Source organism: Geotrypetes seraphini, chromosome 12, assembly GCF_902459505.1.
Source record: "Geotrypetes seraphini chromosome 12, aGeoSer1.1, whole genome shotgun sequence".
NCBI classification, from domain to species: domain Eukaryota; kingdom Metazoa; phylum Chordata; class Amphibia; order Gymnophiona; family Dermophiidae; genus Geotrypetes; species Geotrypetes seraphini.
In genome coordinates, this window is record NC_047095.1 from 65775127 (window position 1) to 65790772 (window position 15646).

The 15646-nt window shown below is 46.0% G+C and overlaps 2 protein-coding genes across 4 annotated transcripts in view; both read right to left on the reverse strand.

Moving 5' to 3' along the window:
* Positions 1 to 4155, reverse strand: part of LOC117346553 (cytochrome P450 4B1-like) — a 41723-nt gene extending 37568 nt beyond the window's left edge. For 2 of the 3 annotated variants that reach the window (XM_033916315.1, XM_033916317.1), the window contains exon 1: positions 1653 to 2321. In XM_033916315.1, the coding sequence (XP_033772206.1) occupies positions 1653 to 1856 (204 nt within the window). In that variant the 5' untranslated portion in view covers positions 1857 to 2321. Of the gene's footprint in view, positions 1 to 1652; positions 2322 to 4019 lie in introns of those variants that run through there. The other variant, XM_033916316.1, reaches the window with a different exon arrangement.
* The window catches only part of LOC117346552 (cytochrome P450 4B1-like), a 49479-nt gene continuing 37857 nt past the window's right edge, over positions 4025 to 15646 (reverse strand). Inside the window, exons 9-12 of the mRNA XM_033916314.1 lie at positions 13989 to 14122; positions 11339 to 11403; positions 7260 to 7342; positions 4025 to 4279 (exon numbers count right to left, since the gene is read on the reverse strand). Coding sequence (XP_033772205.1) covers positions 4099 to 4279; positions 7260 to 7342; positions 11339 to 11403; positions 13989 to 14122 — 463 coding nt within the window. The 3' untranslated portion in view covers positions 4025 to 4098. The remainder of the gene's footprint in view (positions 4280 to 7259; positions 7343 to 11338; positions 11404 to 13988; positions 14123 to 15646) is intronic.

Here is a 15646-nt window from a genome sequence, read left to right on the forward strand (position 1 = left end):
CCTTTTAGATTCTGCATGGAATCTTGATACTCTTTGGGGTTCTGGAATGCTGCAACTATCTGGTGTTCCGGAATCTTGCTACTCTTTTAGATTCTGCATGGAATCTTGATACTCTTTGGGGGTTCTGGAATGCTGCTACTATTTGGGGTTCCAGAATCTTGCTGCTCTTTGAGATTCTGTATGGAATCTTGATACTCTTTGGGGTTCTGGAATGCTGCAACTATCTGGGGTTCCGGAATCTTGCTGCTCTTTTAGATTCTGCATGGAATCTTGATACTCTTTGGGGTTCCTGAATGCTGCAACTATCTGGGGTTCCAGAATCTTGCTACTCTTTTAGATTCTGCATGGAATCTTGATACTCTTTGGGGTTCTGGAATGCTGCTACTATTTGGATTTTTGCCAGGTACTTGTGACTTGGATTGGATCCGTGACAATGGGATACTGGGCTAGATGGACCACTGGTCTGACCCAGTAAGGCTATTCTTATGTTAACCTAAAATGTATGGAAACAGTGAAGAATAAAACTGCTCCCCCTCCCCCCCCACACACACTTAGTGGACCATTTGCTCCCTGCAAACTGAATAATACAGAACTTGTCAATAAAACTGCAGGCAATAGCAGACTGCCCCCTGTGTCGTGTTCACAGGGGGCAACGACACCTCCTCTCCCCCCTCCCCCCCCACCGCGTACCTGTTTAAATGCTTGCCTCAGATGAAGTTGGCCTGGGCTCCCTTCTGACATCACATCCTCATCGCAGGACCAGGATGTGAGGTCGGTGCGAGCAGCAGGTGGAAGATGCTCACACCAGCAAACATTTTAAGAGGTACCCGTGGCGTGGGGAGGCACTCAAGTGGTGGGGAAGAGTGGGGCCCAAGTGGCAGGGAAGAGTGGGGGTGCGCATGGCCCATCAATGCCGGGCGCCAACCTCCCTCGCTACGGTGCTGACTGCAGGGATGCTTTTGCACTCTGTACAGTGACTGTCATTCATTCCCGTGCCCCCTGCCCCCATGAGGACTCTGGATTTATTTTGGAGCTGAATGTATATAACTTTTCGTACCTCATGGGAATTCCTTTTTTCTGACACCTATACTTAATTTTAGGCTTTTAGGCTACCGGTCCGGCGTGACTAGTTGCACATAAAGATTATACTTTTTTGCATTTTTCTATTTAATATTGTAGTTCTCCCCCTTTTTCCCTCATATTCATGTACAGTGGTGCCTCACACAACGAACTTAATTCGTTCCAGGAGCAAGTTTGTTATGCGAAAAGTTCGTTATGTGAAACGCGTTAAGCGCAGTGACTAACGACTGCCTGCAGTGCCTGCGCGGAAGGATGCAATACATCGGCAGCGATCGTGGAAGCTCGGGCGACTTCGTTGTGTGAAACGAAGTTCGTTGTATGAATCATGACATGAAGTTCGTTGTGTGCAGCGTTCGCTGTGCGAGGCGTTCTTTATGCGAGGCACCACTGTATTGTCCAAACACAACCCCTCCCCCGCTCCCCTACATTTTGTAAGCCACCTAGACATTTTGTCATAGGCAGGATATCAAGAGTTAAATAAAGTTGGAAACTTGGATTCATCCCAGTGCTTTTTGCCCCAAGGGCTCTGGATTTATTTCATCGATGAACACATATAAAGCCCTTTTCCTTACCTCGTGGGCACTGCCAAACAGCCAGTGGCGGGGGGGCCCAGGGAAACAGGCAAAACATTTGTTCCACTCTCGTCTTCTGAAGTAAAGCGTGATCAGTTTCCCCAACACGACGACAAACCCCAGGCCAACAGCACACTGCAGAATCTGGCAAGCGTCCAGAGAGACCCAGGAGGGGCTTAGAACCCTCTTTAAAACGGACGCCATAGTCTTGCAGCTCCGAACCTGGTAAAAATACACTCGGATGACTTCTTTCAAGCTCTGCTGTTAAAATAGGCCAGAGGAGGAGTCTGACCATGTACAACAGCCAGCCTGGCAAATAGTCTGGAATGCCAGTCTTTGACTGCCAGCGTTTACACATTCAGAATTTCTAGTTCTCCAGCTCCCTCCTGAACTTCCTCAGAGTATAAGTCACATGTACCTGGCAAAAACCCAAATAGGATCCACCTCCATTCACTGGAAAGATCCATATCTGGACAATTTTGGCCAACAGCCTAACTCAGTTATCATTTTTCAAGCTACAGAGTCAGCAGAGAGCACAGCTAGAACTGCAGTGCTAAGTTGTGGAGAAAACCAATATTCAAAGTGACTGGTTAAATCACTTGTTCAAGGCTATACAGTCGTTCGTGGTCGGCGGTTCGTGGTCCCGGTCATTCGCGGTATTTTCCGACCGTGAACCACCGACAAGGAGAGGGCAGTGGGAGAGGCAGGAGAGAGCAGCTGGAGCGCCACAAGTGCAGGAAATCACTCGCGGTATGCTCTGACCGCCTCTTCCTGCACTAAGTCGGGCCTTATCCAATCAGGAGCTGCTTCAACACGCTGCTCCTGATTGGATAAGGCCCGACTTAGTGCAGGAAGAGGCGGTCGGAGCGTACCGCGAGTGATTTCCTGCTCTCGCAGCACTCCGGCTGCTCTCCCGCGACCCTCTTCAGTCTCCCCCATGAAAAACCGTATTTGCGGTTTTTCAAGATTCGCGGGGGTTCCTGGAACGGAACCCCCGTGAATATTGGGGAAGTACTGTATGCTAATATTCAGCGGGGCTTAACCACTGTTAATACCCTGGCCTAGGGTTACCAGATTTTACGCTAGTAAAATCTGGACCCCCCCCTAGCCCCGCCCAGTCCCACCCCCACCGATTTAGAGGAAGCTTTTCAAAATCCAGACAAAGTGTCGGGTTTTGAAAAGCTGTCCGGACCCCTCTCAAAAATATCCAGGGAGATTCGGAGGTCTGGTAACCCTACCCTGGTCAAAGGTGTAATAGACAGAAATTCACCGCTGTATACTAGATTCCTGTTGGTGGGCCTGTGCAGGAAGGTCTCAGCTGCACTGACAATAGGTTTAAAGTGCAGCTCTCCTGCCATGCCAGCACTACGCCACCCTAGGTGATTGTCTAGTCTGCCTCTAGTGGTCAAAGCAGTAATAACAACAGTAATTCGTCAAGGCTTAAAGCAGGGATGTCAAAGTCCCTCCTCGAGGGCCGCAATCCAGTCGGGTTTTTAGGATTTCCCCAATGAATATACATGAGATCTATTAGCATACAATGAAAGCAGTGCATGCAAAGAGATCTCATGCATATTCATTGGAGAAATCCTGAAAACCCAACTGGATTGCAGCCCTCAAGGAGGGACTTTGACACCCCTGGCTTAAGGTAAGCACAAAAATGCCTCTAGGACAGGGGTGGGTAACTCCGGTCCTCGAGGGCAGGAATCCAGTCGGGTTTTCAGGATTTCTCCAATGAAAATGCATTGAAAGCAGTGCATGCAAATAGATCACATACATATTCATTGGGGAAATCCTGAAAACCCGACTGGATTCCAGCCTTCGAGGACTGGAGTTGCCCACCCCTGCTATATGACTTAGGAGGTCAGGGTAAATCCCCAGATCAGGCAGGCTCTTCTGCATCGCATCGGACATGGGCAGACTCTGTGGCGTAGTAAAGGTGATGTGTGTGTGGGGGGGGGAGTGGTCTGTCCTGGTGCGGTCATGATAGGGGTGCCAGCACCCATCCTCCTCTCTGCCGCCCACATGCACCCCTTCCCTTCGCTTGTACCTCTTTAATTTTCCCTGCGCAAGCAGCATTACAAACTTGCAGCCCGCGTCGGTGTTGCCTCTCTCTGACATCACTTCAGAGCTCCGCGCCTAGGAAATGACATCAGAGGGATAGCCGACATGATGCAGGCAGAAAATTCATGGGGAAGAGAATGGGGGCACCTGCGCGACAGAGGGGGGATGGGAAGGGGCGAAGAAGAGAGCCCCACTCACCCTCCCTACCCCACTGGGCCCTGCAGTCTTCAACCGCTTTCATTCTCTGTCTTTGTGGTAGAGAGACGGAGGGTTTACTTTGCATCATTTTTCTCTGTTTAAAATTACCGATGTCCATGAAATGAAAGCAAACATTTCTCTCTCCATTTATTTGACATCTGGACTCGCGCGTGCAGTTTGCAAGTAGTTACTGGCGGGTCTGCTTAGTCTTCTTTAAATACAGGTGGATACCGGTCAAAGATTTCAGAACTATCTGAGGCATTTTGATAGGGGGACGGCTTTCATCAGGGGAGAGCTGGAAGCGCTGCAGGGTCAGAGCGACGGCCACTTTCATCTCGTTCATGGCAAAATTTTGTCCGATGCAGTTCCTGAGACACCAGAAGAGAAAAGGTTTAAAACAAAAACAGCTCCCTCTGTCTCTCCACCCCCCCAAATCACTCCAAGTGCTTTTTCATCTTACACACAAAAAGGGAAAAAAGCCTTTGAAAAGATGGGCCTGAATCTCTGAACCTGTGAAAATGGGCATTTAAAATGTCTCAGGAAGGCGACTGGTGGATGGGGCCATATTCTTTAAATGGCGCCTAACGTAATGCTTTGATCAGCTTTAATTAGCACGGTAATTGAATGCACCCATTTAAAACCAATTTTTAAAAAACCACATGAAATAAAAAGCAGGTGCTGAAATCGTGCCTACAGCAGGACGCCTAGCGGTGCCCAGGGTCAAAGTAGGGCGTTAAGGGGCAGAGATGACCTTAGATGTCGCTAGGTGCCACTAGGCATGATTCTTCAAAAAACGTAGGCGCCAGAAATGTAAGACTTTAAAACCCTGGCCTACATTACTGTATCTTAGGGCAGGGATCTCAAAGTCCCTCCTTGAGGGCCGCAATCCAGTTGGGTTTTCAGGATTTCCCCAATGAATATGCATGAGATCTATTTGCGTGTACTGCTTTCATTGTATGCTAATAGATCTCATGCATATTCATTGGGGAAATCCTGAAAACCCGACTGGATTGCGGCCCTCAAGGAGAGACTTTGAGATCCCTGTCTTAGGGGGTTTCTTTAGGCGCCGGTAGCCACAATTCTATTAATGGCGCCTGAGTGCGATGCAGCCGGCGCCATTTTTCTAGGTACCGGCCTATTTCGGCGCTGTTTACAGATTCCAGGCCTTGGCCTCTCTGTCTCACCACCAGAGCACTGATCCAGCAACAAGAGCCAGATGAAAATATGGAGCTCTGCCCCCCCCCCCTTTCCTCCCACACACATATATAAAATTGTACGACTTAGAACAAAACAAGATGAACATTTAGGGCTACCAGAATTTAGAGGATGCGTGGTCCCACCCAGTTCCACCCCTGGCCCCGCCCCTTCCGTCTCCAGCCTCACCCCATTCCGCTCCCCAGCCTCACCTGCCCCCCCCAGCCCTAGCCCCACACGAACCTCTTCTGTTCGTAATGAGCCTGGAGTGCATCTGCGTATGTGCGGGTACGACACGATGACATTGCGTGTATACATGCGACATCGCTGCGTCACGCCCACAAGGGTGCAGATGCCCTCCAGGCGCAGCCCCGATCTCGACGCTTTCCAAAGCCCGGATAAAGTGCCTGGTTTTGAAAAGCTGTCCGTCGCCTAAACTGTCCTCTAGGACACTTCCGGGCCCCACGCCTAGGAAGAGACGCCAGAGGGATAGCTGACATGACGCGAGCAGCAAGTTCGTAATGTTGCTCACGCATGGAGATGTAGAAGAGGGCAGGGGGAAGGGCACCATCTCCCCGGGTGCCACTCCCCCTCGTTACGCCACTGCCTGCTAAAGCGTGTGCAGCCAGTACAAGTTAGTTACTTCTTCCATTAAAGGCCTGGGTGAAGATCCAAGCTTTCACCCACTTCCTGAAGTCGAGATAGTCTCGTGTTAAGCGAAGCCTGTCAGGGACTGCGGGGGCTACTCCAGAGAAGGCTCACTGGCGGCTCTCACATCCTGTGATGGCTTTGAGAGGGTGTGGTTAGGGATACTCCCTGGGAGGATCTTGGTGACCTTGAAGGTGTGTAGAGGGAGATTCTGTTCTTCAAGTACTCTGGACAGAATTTGTCCCCATGGTTAACCATGAGAAACCATCCTGTGTCATTCTTTAGTGTCTATCTCAACCTCAGTCCTTCTACACCAGCAGTTTTCAATGCAAAGCTTTAGGGTCACTGGCTGGGCCCATTCATACTCTGATTTTTATGAGAGCCAAGTCTAGGACAATCAAGTCACCAATAAGAGCCAGCCTCATCAGCCATCACTGATGAGGCTGGCTCTTATTGGTGGAATGAGGCATTGTGACATACAATATCTGTCATTCTTTAGTATCTGTCTCAACCTCAGTCCTTCTACACCAGCATTCTTCAATGCAAGGCTTGAGGGTCAGTGGCTGGGCCCATTCAGACTTTGATTCTTATGTGAACCAAGTCTAGGGCAATCAAGCCATTGTGACATCACTGATGAGGCTGGCCCTTATTGGTGGAATGAGGCATTGTGATATCACAATATCTGCTCTGGATACCAGAGACCATCATTCTTTAGTATCTGTCTCAACCTCAGTCCTTCTACACCAGCATTCTTCAATGCAAGGCTTGAGGGTCAGTGGCTGGGCCCATTCAGACTCTGATTCTTATGTGAGCCAAGTCTAGGACAATCAAGCCATTGTGACATCACTGATAAGGCTGGCTCTTATTGGTGGAATGAGGCATTATGACATCACAATATCTGTCATTCTTTAGTATCTGTCTCAACCTTAGTCCTTCTATACCAGCATTCTTCAATGCAAGGCTTGAGGGTCAGTGGCTGGGCCCATTCAGACTCTGATTCTACCCTCTCTCCTTAAAGAATGGCAAAGGGATGTTTTCCCATGGTTAATGACGGGGACAAATTCTGTCCTCGTGCCATTCTTGTCTGGACCACTTCCTTTACAGAAATTGGGAGGGGGGGGGGGGAGGAGGAGAAGATATTAGCATTTTTTCATTATGGGATAAAGTGTGCACCCTCTCCTCACTGTGTGCACAAGCTGACATTATTCACGCATGCCTGGTGATTCACAGATGCACAATGCTTTGCACATGCATGTACTTTTGGAAGAATGCGTACCATTAATGCCACATCAAAAATCCCGAAATTTTGTATGTTTTCATGTCATTTCAAATGAATGCACATTCCTATTTCTAACACTAGTTTACTGTTGAATCTATAGGTCTTGCACACAAAACAGCATTACGGTGAATATAAGGTGGGTCTGGACTACCATGAAAGATAAAACAGGGTCTGAGAGTCAATTAGACTTCCCTATCTTTCCAGCAGAGGGTAGGAGTGCACTGTACCTTCCACCAGCAGCAAATGGCACGAAAGCATGGGAGTGTCGATCGGATGAATTCTCTGGTGTAAACCTCATCGGGTCAAATACCTGCAATGGAAAAATCCAACCCTCTTGTGAATCTCAGAGAAACGGCAACTTTCTTTCATCTAGCCGTTGGACTGCAAGGTCCCGATTCTATAAAAGATGCCTCCAGTTAGGAGCCTAGATCGGTGGGCTAGGCGCCTAACTTAATTTTGTGAATTGGCTTAATCAGCGCTAATAATTGAAAGCACCATTAAAAACCAATTTTAAAAAATGAATTTGCCGGTAGGCGCCTAACTCAGTAGGTGTCTACATCAAGATGTCTACCAGTGCTTATATGGCAAGTTCATAATTGAAAAAAAATAAAAATCAACTGGGCGATAGGTGCCTATCTTCTTAGGCATGATTCTACAAAAGATAGGCACCTATTGTATGACACCTAGCGGCATTTAACTCCAAAGTAGGCATGTTTAGAGGCGGAAAAGGACATAGACGCCACTAGGCATGATTCTCTAAAGGACTTAGGTGCCTATAATGTAGGCCTTTAAAACCCCGGCTTACATTACAGGTGCCTAAGTTTTAATTTAGGCATGATTCGATTCTTTAATAGGCACCAAAGTGTGATTGACAAGAGACAGAACTTGCTAATATCTTTTCTAGTAGATAGGTGTGTCATTCTTGACAGTAGGGTATTCTCCTCATGCTCATGAGCCATGCAGAAGGAATCCATTCAAGGTTTTCAACTCTGGTGCCCCCTTCAGTTTGTACCAAAGCAAGTGATAGCCCTATATAGATACACATAAGGAGGAGAGGTACAGGGAGACTTCCTGAAATATAGTGTTGTTCTGTTCTGAAAGTATAACAAACATGGAACAATCCAAACTTCAGAATAACCATACAAATCAGAAACATTTCTGGAGTTCAAACATTCCCCAGTGTGCTATAGCAATACATTATTCTTCATACCCTTGATGGCTGACTAACATCAAAATCTCAGCTTTGACGCAAACCATCTGATTGAGAGAGTACACAGGCAGAGAAATAACTGACAGAGTAGGGCTCCAGAATGACATACCTATTGCACTAGAAAAAGTGATTAGGTTCTTACCTTGTTAATATCATTTCTAGTAGATAGGTGTATCATTCTGGACAGTAGGGATGTACAAAAGCAGTTTTAGAAATCCAGGGCGAGACCTCTGTGCCTATTCACAACACTGATGACCCAAATACGGTGTCCTCCCGTGCTGCCATGTCCATCCTTTAGAACTTGGAAAATGTATGCAGTGTGGACCAGGTTACTGCCCTACAAATCTCGGGCAAAATCATCCAAGCTTCCACCCACAAAAAAGCCACGCTTCTTGTCGAATGTTCTCCCAAGGAGACCGGCAATTGCTTACCATGGGCAATATATGGTTTGCTATTCTGTGTAGTATTCGCCCTATCATGGGCCATGGAGGAAACACACAGAAAAGCTCGCTCTGTGGCCAAGGCTGGACTAGGGCATCCAGGCCTTCCAGGGAGGGGCCTGAGGTTCTGATTGGCCCAGACACCTAAGGCCCCTTCTATGGGGCGTCCGAGACAATCAGAGATTGATGTTTTGACATTGAAGTTTTATTTTTAACAACAATTTTATACTGTCTATACTTTAGATAACATGTACTTTTATTCCCAATACTTTGCACTTCACTGGTTGTCCAGTTTCTCTTCTGTGTAAACTGCCTAGAAGTTGTTTGATTATGGGCGGTATAGAAGAATAAAGTTATGTCTCGCTGCGTCTTTGTCAGGTAGAAACCAACATTTCAGCCACCTTGCTGTGGCTTTCTTCAGGGTATACTCTGAAGTCTGCAGAGTGACTTTGGAAATAGTGAGTTCACTGAACTGATTGGGAACAGGGAAGTCCACCAATTTGAATTTTGGCGGGAAAGTCAGTTGGTCAGAAATTTGAACTTTGTTGTGAAAATCCATAGAATGGAAAAAGTCTCTGGTAGGTTTAAATATGTTCTCCCCGTGAAGCTGGGTTAGATGTTCTCTCAGGGTTTCTGCAGCTGGCATTGTACTTGTTGCAAGTTTCTGGGAATTCAAATGTTTTGTTTTAGAACACATAAATCCTTCACTCAACGGAGAGGGGACATCAAGTGAATTTTGTACCAACATGAGGAAAGATGGATTTTCTTCTCAGATACATTGGGGCCAAAAGAACGTAATCAGAGGCTGGAATGGTGTGCGTTTTACTTCCCAGAAACAGATTGATTCACACCATTTTGTTCCACTGGTGCGTCTTGTGTCGGTAGTGCACAGATTTGCTGTGGGAGTATTAGCTGTTTAAATCCCTGATGCACATATGTTCTTCATCCCCTAAACTGTATCGTCCCTTTGGGTTTTTGCAGCTCAAATGCATGACCTCGCATTTCTTTTTTTTCCAATTCTTTATTCATTTTTAAAAAAACTTACAATAAGTGTAGCAGTATTTATAGCATTTAAAATTCAAATACAACACTTAATATTCTGTTAAATAATATATCAGACTTTAACCCCCTCCCCCCTAATCAATTACATTCTTAAAATTCCAGAAAACCTATCATAAACCCCATTATTATATACCTTATTTAATGTTCAAATCAATAAAAATCCCTTCCCTCCCCTCCCCCCATCCTGGATATGTATTTTTAAGGGAAAAAGAGAAAAAAGAAAAAGAAATATTCAATCATTGCAATATTTTGTTAATGGCTCCCAAATCTCCTGAAATTTTCTAAAATTCCCCTGCTGTGTGGCTATTATCTTCTCCATTTTATAAATATGACATAAAGAGTTCCACCTACACTATATTTCTTAGCATTAAATTTTAGCTGCCAAATTTCAGACCATTCTTCAAGTTTCACTAGGTCCTTCCTCATGTTATTCACACCATCAGGGGTATCTACCCTACTGCAGATTTTGGTATCATCCGCAAAGAGGCAAATCTTACCTGACAGCCCTTCAGCAATATCAATTGCAAAAATGTTAAAAAGAATAGGCTCAAGAACCAAACCTTGAGGCACCCCACTGGTAACATCTCTTTCCTCAGTGCAATCTCCATTGACCACTACCCTCTGCCGCCTTCCACTCAACCAGTTCCTGATCCACTCCATCACTTTGGGGCCCCTTCCAAGGACACTCAGCTTTTTATTAGACACCTGTGTGGAACACTGTCAAAGGCTTTCAAAAATCTAAATATACCACATCTAGTGCACTCCCTCTATCTAATTTTCTAGTCACCCAGTCTCAAGGCATAATCGGGGGGGGTGGGGGGGAGCGTTCCAGTCTTTTCCCCTGGTTTCTGCATTGAGGCTGTGGAGGAGACAGGAAAAGAGACCTGCATTCCCATTGAAAGGGGCCCCATGGGGCCTGTGCCAGCCTGCTCACAGATCACAAACCTGCAGGCAAGGGTTCAGAGTGAAGAAGGTCCACAAAAAAGCAATGACCCTCCTACTGAACCAGGACAGGGTTCATGGACCTATCCCTAGGAAACCACCAGACCAAGCTTTAACCTGTGGAGGTAGAAGACAGATCCTAGGGAAAAAGCACCAGCTGCACCAGTCCAACCTGCACCATCTGCTGGAGAAAGAGAAATACTGACTGCATGTCCTCATATTCCAGTGATGCCACTTGATTTGCATTTTTTTCTCTGTCTCCATCTGCTGGTCAGGGAATATAATTAACTCACTGGTATGGACTGGTCTAGCCGTTGAGAAGGAAAGATGTTTGTAGAAATAAAAAGACACTGCCTGGACTGAGAAAAAGAATGAGGGGAGTGGTAATTGAATTGGTCAGCATGTAAGGCCTTGAAAGCGTACAGCCCCCATCTACCAGGAACCAAGTACACAAAATGGAGGTTGTTCTTTCCCTACCCTGTAATTCTGAGGAATGGCCAAACACACATGCCTCAGACCTTCTTTCTGAATAAATTCTTACAATGAATAACTTGAAAAATTACCCCATTCCCTGCACAGGTAAATTTTATTGAATCAACTGAAGTTTCTCAGAAGCAGCATCACAAGTATCTATTCTAGAAGAAAATGTTACCTCTGGATTTTTCCACACACTGGGGTTTCTGTGAATAGCGTAAATGCTCACTCCAACCAAAGATCCTGTAAGAAATGGCAGGACAGAGCTTGTTAAAAGGAATTAAGCCAGTGGTTCTTAAACTTGTCCTGGGGGATTCCCCCTCCCCCCTTATTCACTCAAAAACAAGCCCCACACGGACAAACGATACACACACCCAGCAACACTACAACCCACAACATTCACACTCCCCAAAGAGAAAGGGAAAAAGGAAAAAGAAAAGAAGTGGAGAAGAGGCCTCAGTTCAGCTTCATCTGGCCAAAAAAACTCCACTCCTACAAACGCTGTTTATGTGTAAATGCTGAAAAATAGTCCAAGAAAACAAGGCAACTAAAGTAGCCTGCCAGGTGGTATCAAACAGCTTTTGTAGGAGTGGAGTTTTTTTTGGCCAGATGAAGCTGAATTGAGGCCTTTTCTCCACTTCTTTTCTTTTTCCTTTTTCCCTTTCTCTTTGGGGAGTGTGAATGTTGTGGGTTGAAAGTAAGGCCTTGTAGTGTTGCTGGGTGTGTGTATCGTTTGTCCGTGTGGGGCTTGTTTTTGAGTGAATAAGGGATATATTTGGGCCCTAATCCTTGAGTATTTATTTCTAGTGGATTCCTCCCCCACCCCCCAAGCCAGTCAGGTTTTCAAGATATCCCTAATGAATATGCATGAGGCGGATAAATAAATGTTTGAAAAATGGCTTGTTCTAAAAAAAATAACCATACAGAATGAGGGAATTCACTTCAACTTAGCAATTTATATAAAGCAACTAGTCGGTATTTTATTCTCTTTCCTTTCCCGCTGAGGGTGTGATATATATTTATAACGATATAGAAAAACAGCCGCAAAGACTCAACAAGCGCAAGGAGGACAACTGCCCAAATGAGCTCTTTTTTCCTGGAGCGCAGAAAACGAATCAGCTGCTAAGCCCACGACGTCGGATGTTAACACTCAGTTGTTAGGTGCAGGCGAATGAAACGCTGAACTGGTGAAATCAGGCTGCAAAAGTCTCTAAACCCCCGAGGAAGCTTTAATTAGTGAAACGGCTGAGCTCCCCTTGGGACAAGCTAAGTACTTTTGCTATTCTTAAGTCTGATGATAGGTCATTTTCAGCATTTTCCAGACAAATAGCCTGGTAGGCGTCTTCTGTGAACGCATATGACATTCGTTAAGCACCAATAGGTCTTGGGTGTTTGAAGTTCACAGATTTACTCACTGGTGGCGTCAGTAAATCTGGTTTTACCACACTTGCTTCAGTGTGTGTATGAAACTATGAAACAGAGCTCTAATCGTACCTAGGCATAAGGAGCTCAGGTGTTTCTAATTAGGCCCAAACTGGTTCCAAAAATTGTCCGCATTCTCTTCCAATGCGAAAATGAGTGTCACAGTCCCGTGCCTGACATTAAAGCTCAAATTCTTTGCTAAGTCATTGTGATGTAATGTCACTATGCCCTGAATTCATTCAGGGGATAGCAAACGTTATCTTTGCACTTTCATCATCTGTGCTGCTTAAATATTAATTACGCATAAATGAAACTGATTAGGTGAAAAGTTACTATAACCCGTAGCTAGGGCTCTGCCATGAGGGTAGGTAAGATGAACTGGATCCACTGCCCCGAGTTACTAATTTTCTTTCCAGAACCCTCTTCCCTTCCCTATGGACCTCAGCACCCAGTTTGGAGCCAACTGAAGAGAGCAGCAGCAGTTCATTATGAAGGACAGATCAAAGAATGAAGGGGTGCTGCTGGACAGGGGGAGACTTAAAACGAAGGGAGAAGGGCTGCTGCTGCACAGGGAGAGCAGGGAAGGGGTGCTGTAGGACACGGGGGAGGTAAAAAGAAGGGAGAAGGCCTACTGCTGGACAGGGGGAGCAGTGAAGGGGTGCTGCTGGACAGGGGGAGACTTAAAACGAAGGGAGAAGGGCTGCTGCCGCACAGGGAGAGCAGGGAAGGGGTGCTGTAGGACACGGGGGAGGTAAAAAGAAGGGAGAAGGCCTACTGCTGGACAGGGGGAGCAGTGAAGGGGTGCTGCTGGACAGGGGGGAGACTTAAAACGAAGGGAGAAGGGCTGCTGCCGCACAGGGAGAGCAGGGAAGGGGTGCTGTAGGACACGGGGGAGGTAAAAAGAAGGGAGAAGGCCTACTGCTGGACAGGGGGAGCAGTGAAGGGGTGCTGCTGGACAGGGGGAGACTTAAAACGAAGGGAGAAGGGCTGCTACTGGACAGGGGAAAAGGCAAGGGGTGGTGGTGGACAGCCAAGGAAAGAGAGAGACAGAAAAAAAGACAGACAGACAGAAAGCGGCCAAGGAGAGAGAGAGAAAGAAAGACAGACACACACATCTATTTTAGCACCCGTTAATGTAACGAGCTTAAAACTAGTACAGCATATTTTGTCAGAGTGGAAGGATAGTGCTGTTCTGTCTTTTCATGCATGATGGGCTGGGGTCTGCTTTACATGCAAATATGCTGTTAAGTGTTGTTGAGTTCAGCACTTTCAGAAGATTTGGGCTCCTTTGGATGACTATTGTTTATTGCCTGCTATATAATCTCGTTAACTATTGCTGTCAATTTTGTGAGGAGGACTGCTGCATTGCTTTAAATCTAATAAAGATATTTCAAAGGAAAACTCACCTGCAGGAAGGGAGCGCCCATCAAAGAAAGTGATAGGTTTGGTGAGCTGTCGGGAAACTCCACTGACCGACGGGTATAAGCGGAGACTCTCCTTAATGCACATTGTGGTATAAGTCATCTTACCAAGGTCATCCCTACAAATAAGCATAACAAGTGCTATGAGATCACTTACAGAAATGGTTCTGTTTATTTTAATTACATTAGGATTTATGGATTGTTAATATGCCCCAGAAGGAGTTCAATGCGATTTACCATTTAAAAGAGCCTGGCCATGTCCAGGGATTACTTTATTTCATTAGAGTTCATGACACAGATAACTTGGTTTGTATTCGTGTAGGCCAATGTCTCTCAAGCATTTTTAGTTCCGGCACACTAAAAAGAGCAAATGTTTTTCGCAGCACATTATAATTGAAATTATAAAATTGCAAAACCAACAAAAAATCAAATTTGAGAGTTATTTATTTAAAGTTCTTTAAGCTCTGTAATGGGTAATTGTAACAATGGTGAAACTAAAGTAGATAGAATAAAATTGCTAATCAATGCGATGGATGTGCTCGTTTTTGAGGGCAAATGAACGGGAAGGGGTAAAACACGGACCTGCCGGACCTCGCAGATCTAAACCCGTACGGCCTTAAAAATCTGAGGTCCGTGTCAGTCCGTGTCGGTGGCACTTGTAATTTCTGTCGCTGACAGACCTGGATGAGATTTTAGCGCTGACGGATCCGTCTCAGCAAAGGGAGGAAAAAGTGGTAGGATCCGTCAGCGCTAAAATCTCTTCCAGGTCTGTCAGAGCCAGAGACTAGTGCTGGAGCGGCAGAACAGAAGCCAAGAGAGCGGGGAAAAGAAGTCTCCAAACTCCAGCACTGGTCTCTGGCTCTGACAGACCTCGAAGAGATTTTTAGCGCTGACGGATCCTAACACTTTTCCCTCCCTATGCTGAGACGGATCCGTCAGCGCTAAAATCTCATCAAGGTCTGTCAGCGACAGAAACTACAAGCGCCACGGACACGGACCGACACGAACCTCAGATTTTTAATGCCGTACGGGTTTAGATCCGCCAGGTCCGTCAGGTCCGCGTTTTACCCCTTCCCCAAATGAACTCAAAACACAGTTCGACAGTCGACAAGCAAACGCGCATTTCATCATCCACCATCTGCAGTGGTTCTCTTTTTTCGATTTAATTTCTGTCAGAACTGAAAATCCAAGTTCACAAAGATAAGAAGATCCAAACGGTAACAAAGCCTTGATTGCTTTCTTGCTCAAGTTAGGATAACTACTGCATAAAAACAAAAACTAAAATGACTTGCCGTTAGTTTTCAAGGATCAATCACATCAAAGAATGATGCTTATCTGGGCGGTTGTTTCCTTGTGCTCATAACATTGACAGACTCTTGCGTATGCGATGTACATGTCATCTATCTTCTATAATAAAACCCTAAGGGGCTTGTAATAAAAAAAAAAAAAAAAATCTAAAAAGTGGCCTAAATGGGTACTTGGACGACCAAAAAGCCTGATCGTCCAAGTACCCATAATCAAAGCTGGTTTTAGATGTATCTAAAACCAGCTTAGGCCATTCCCCTGCCTCTAAACGCATAGAGCAAAAAGAGGCGTTTTTAGAGGAGGGGAAAGGGCGGGCGTTGGGCGGGAGGTGGGCCGAC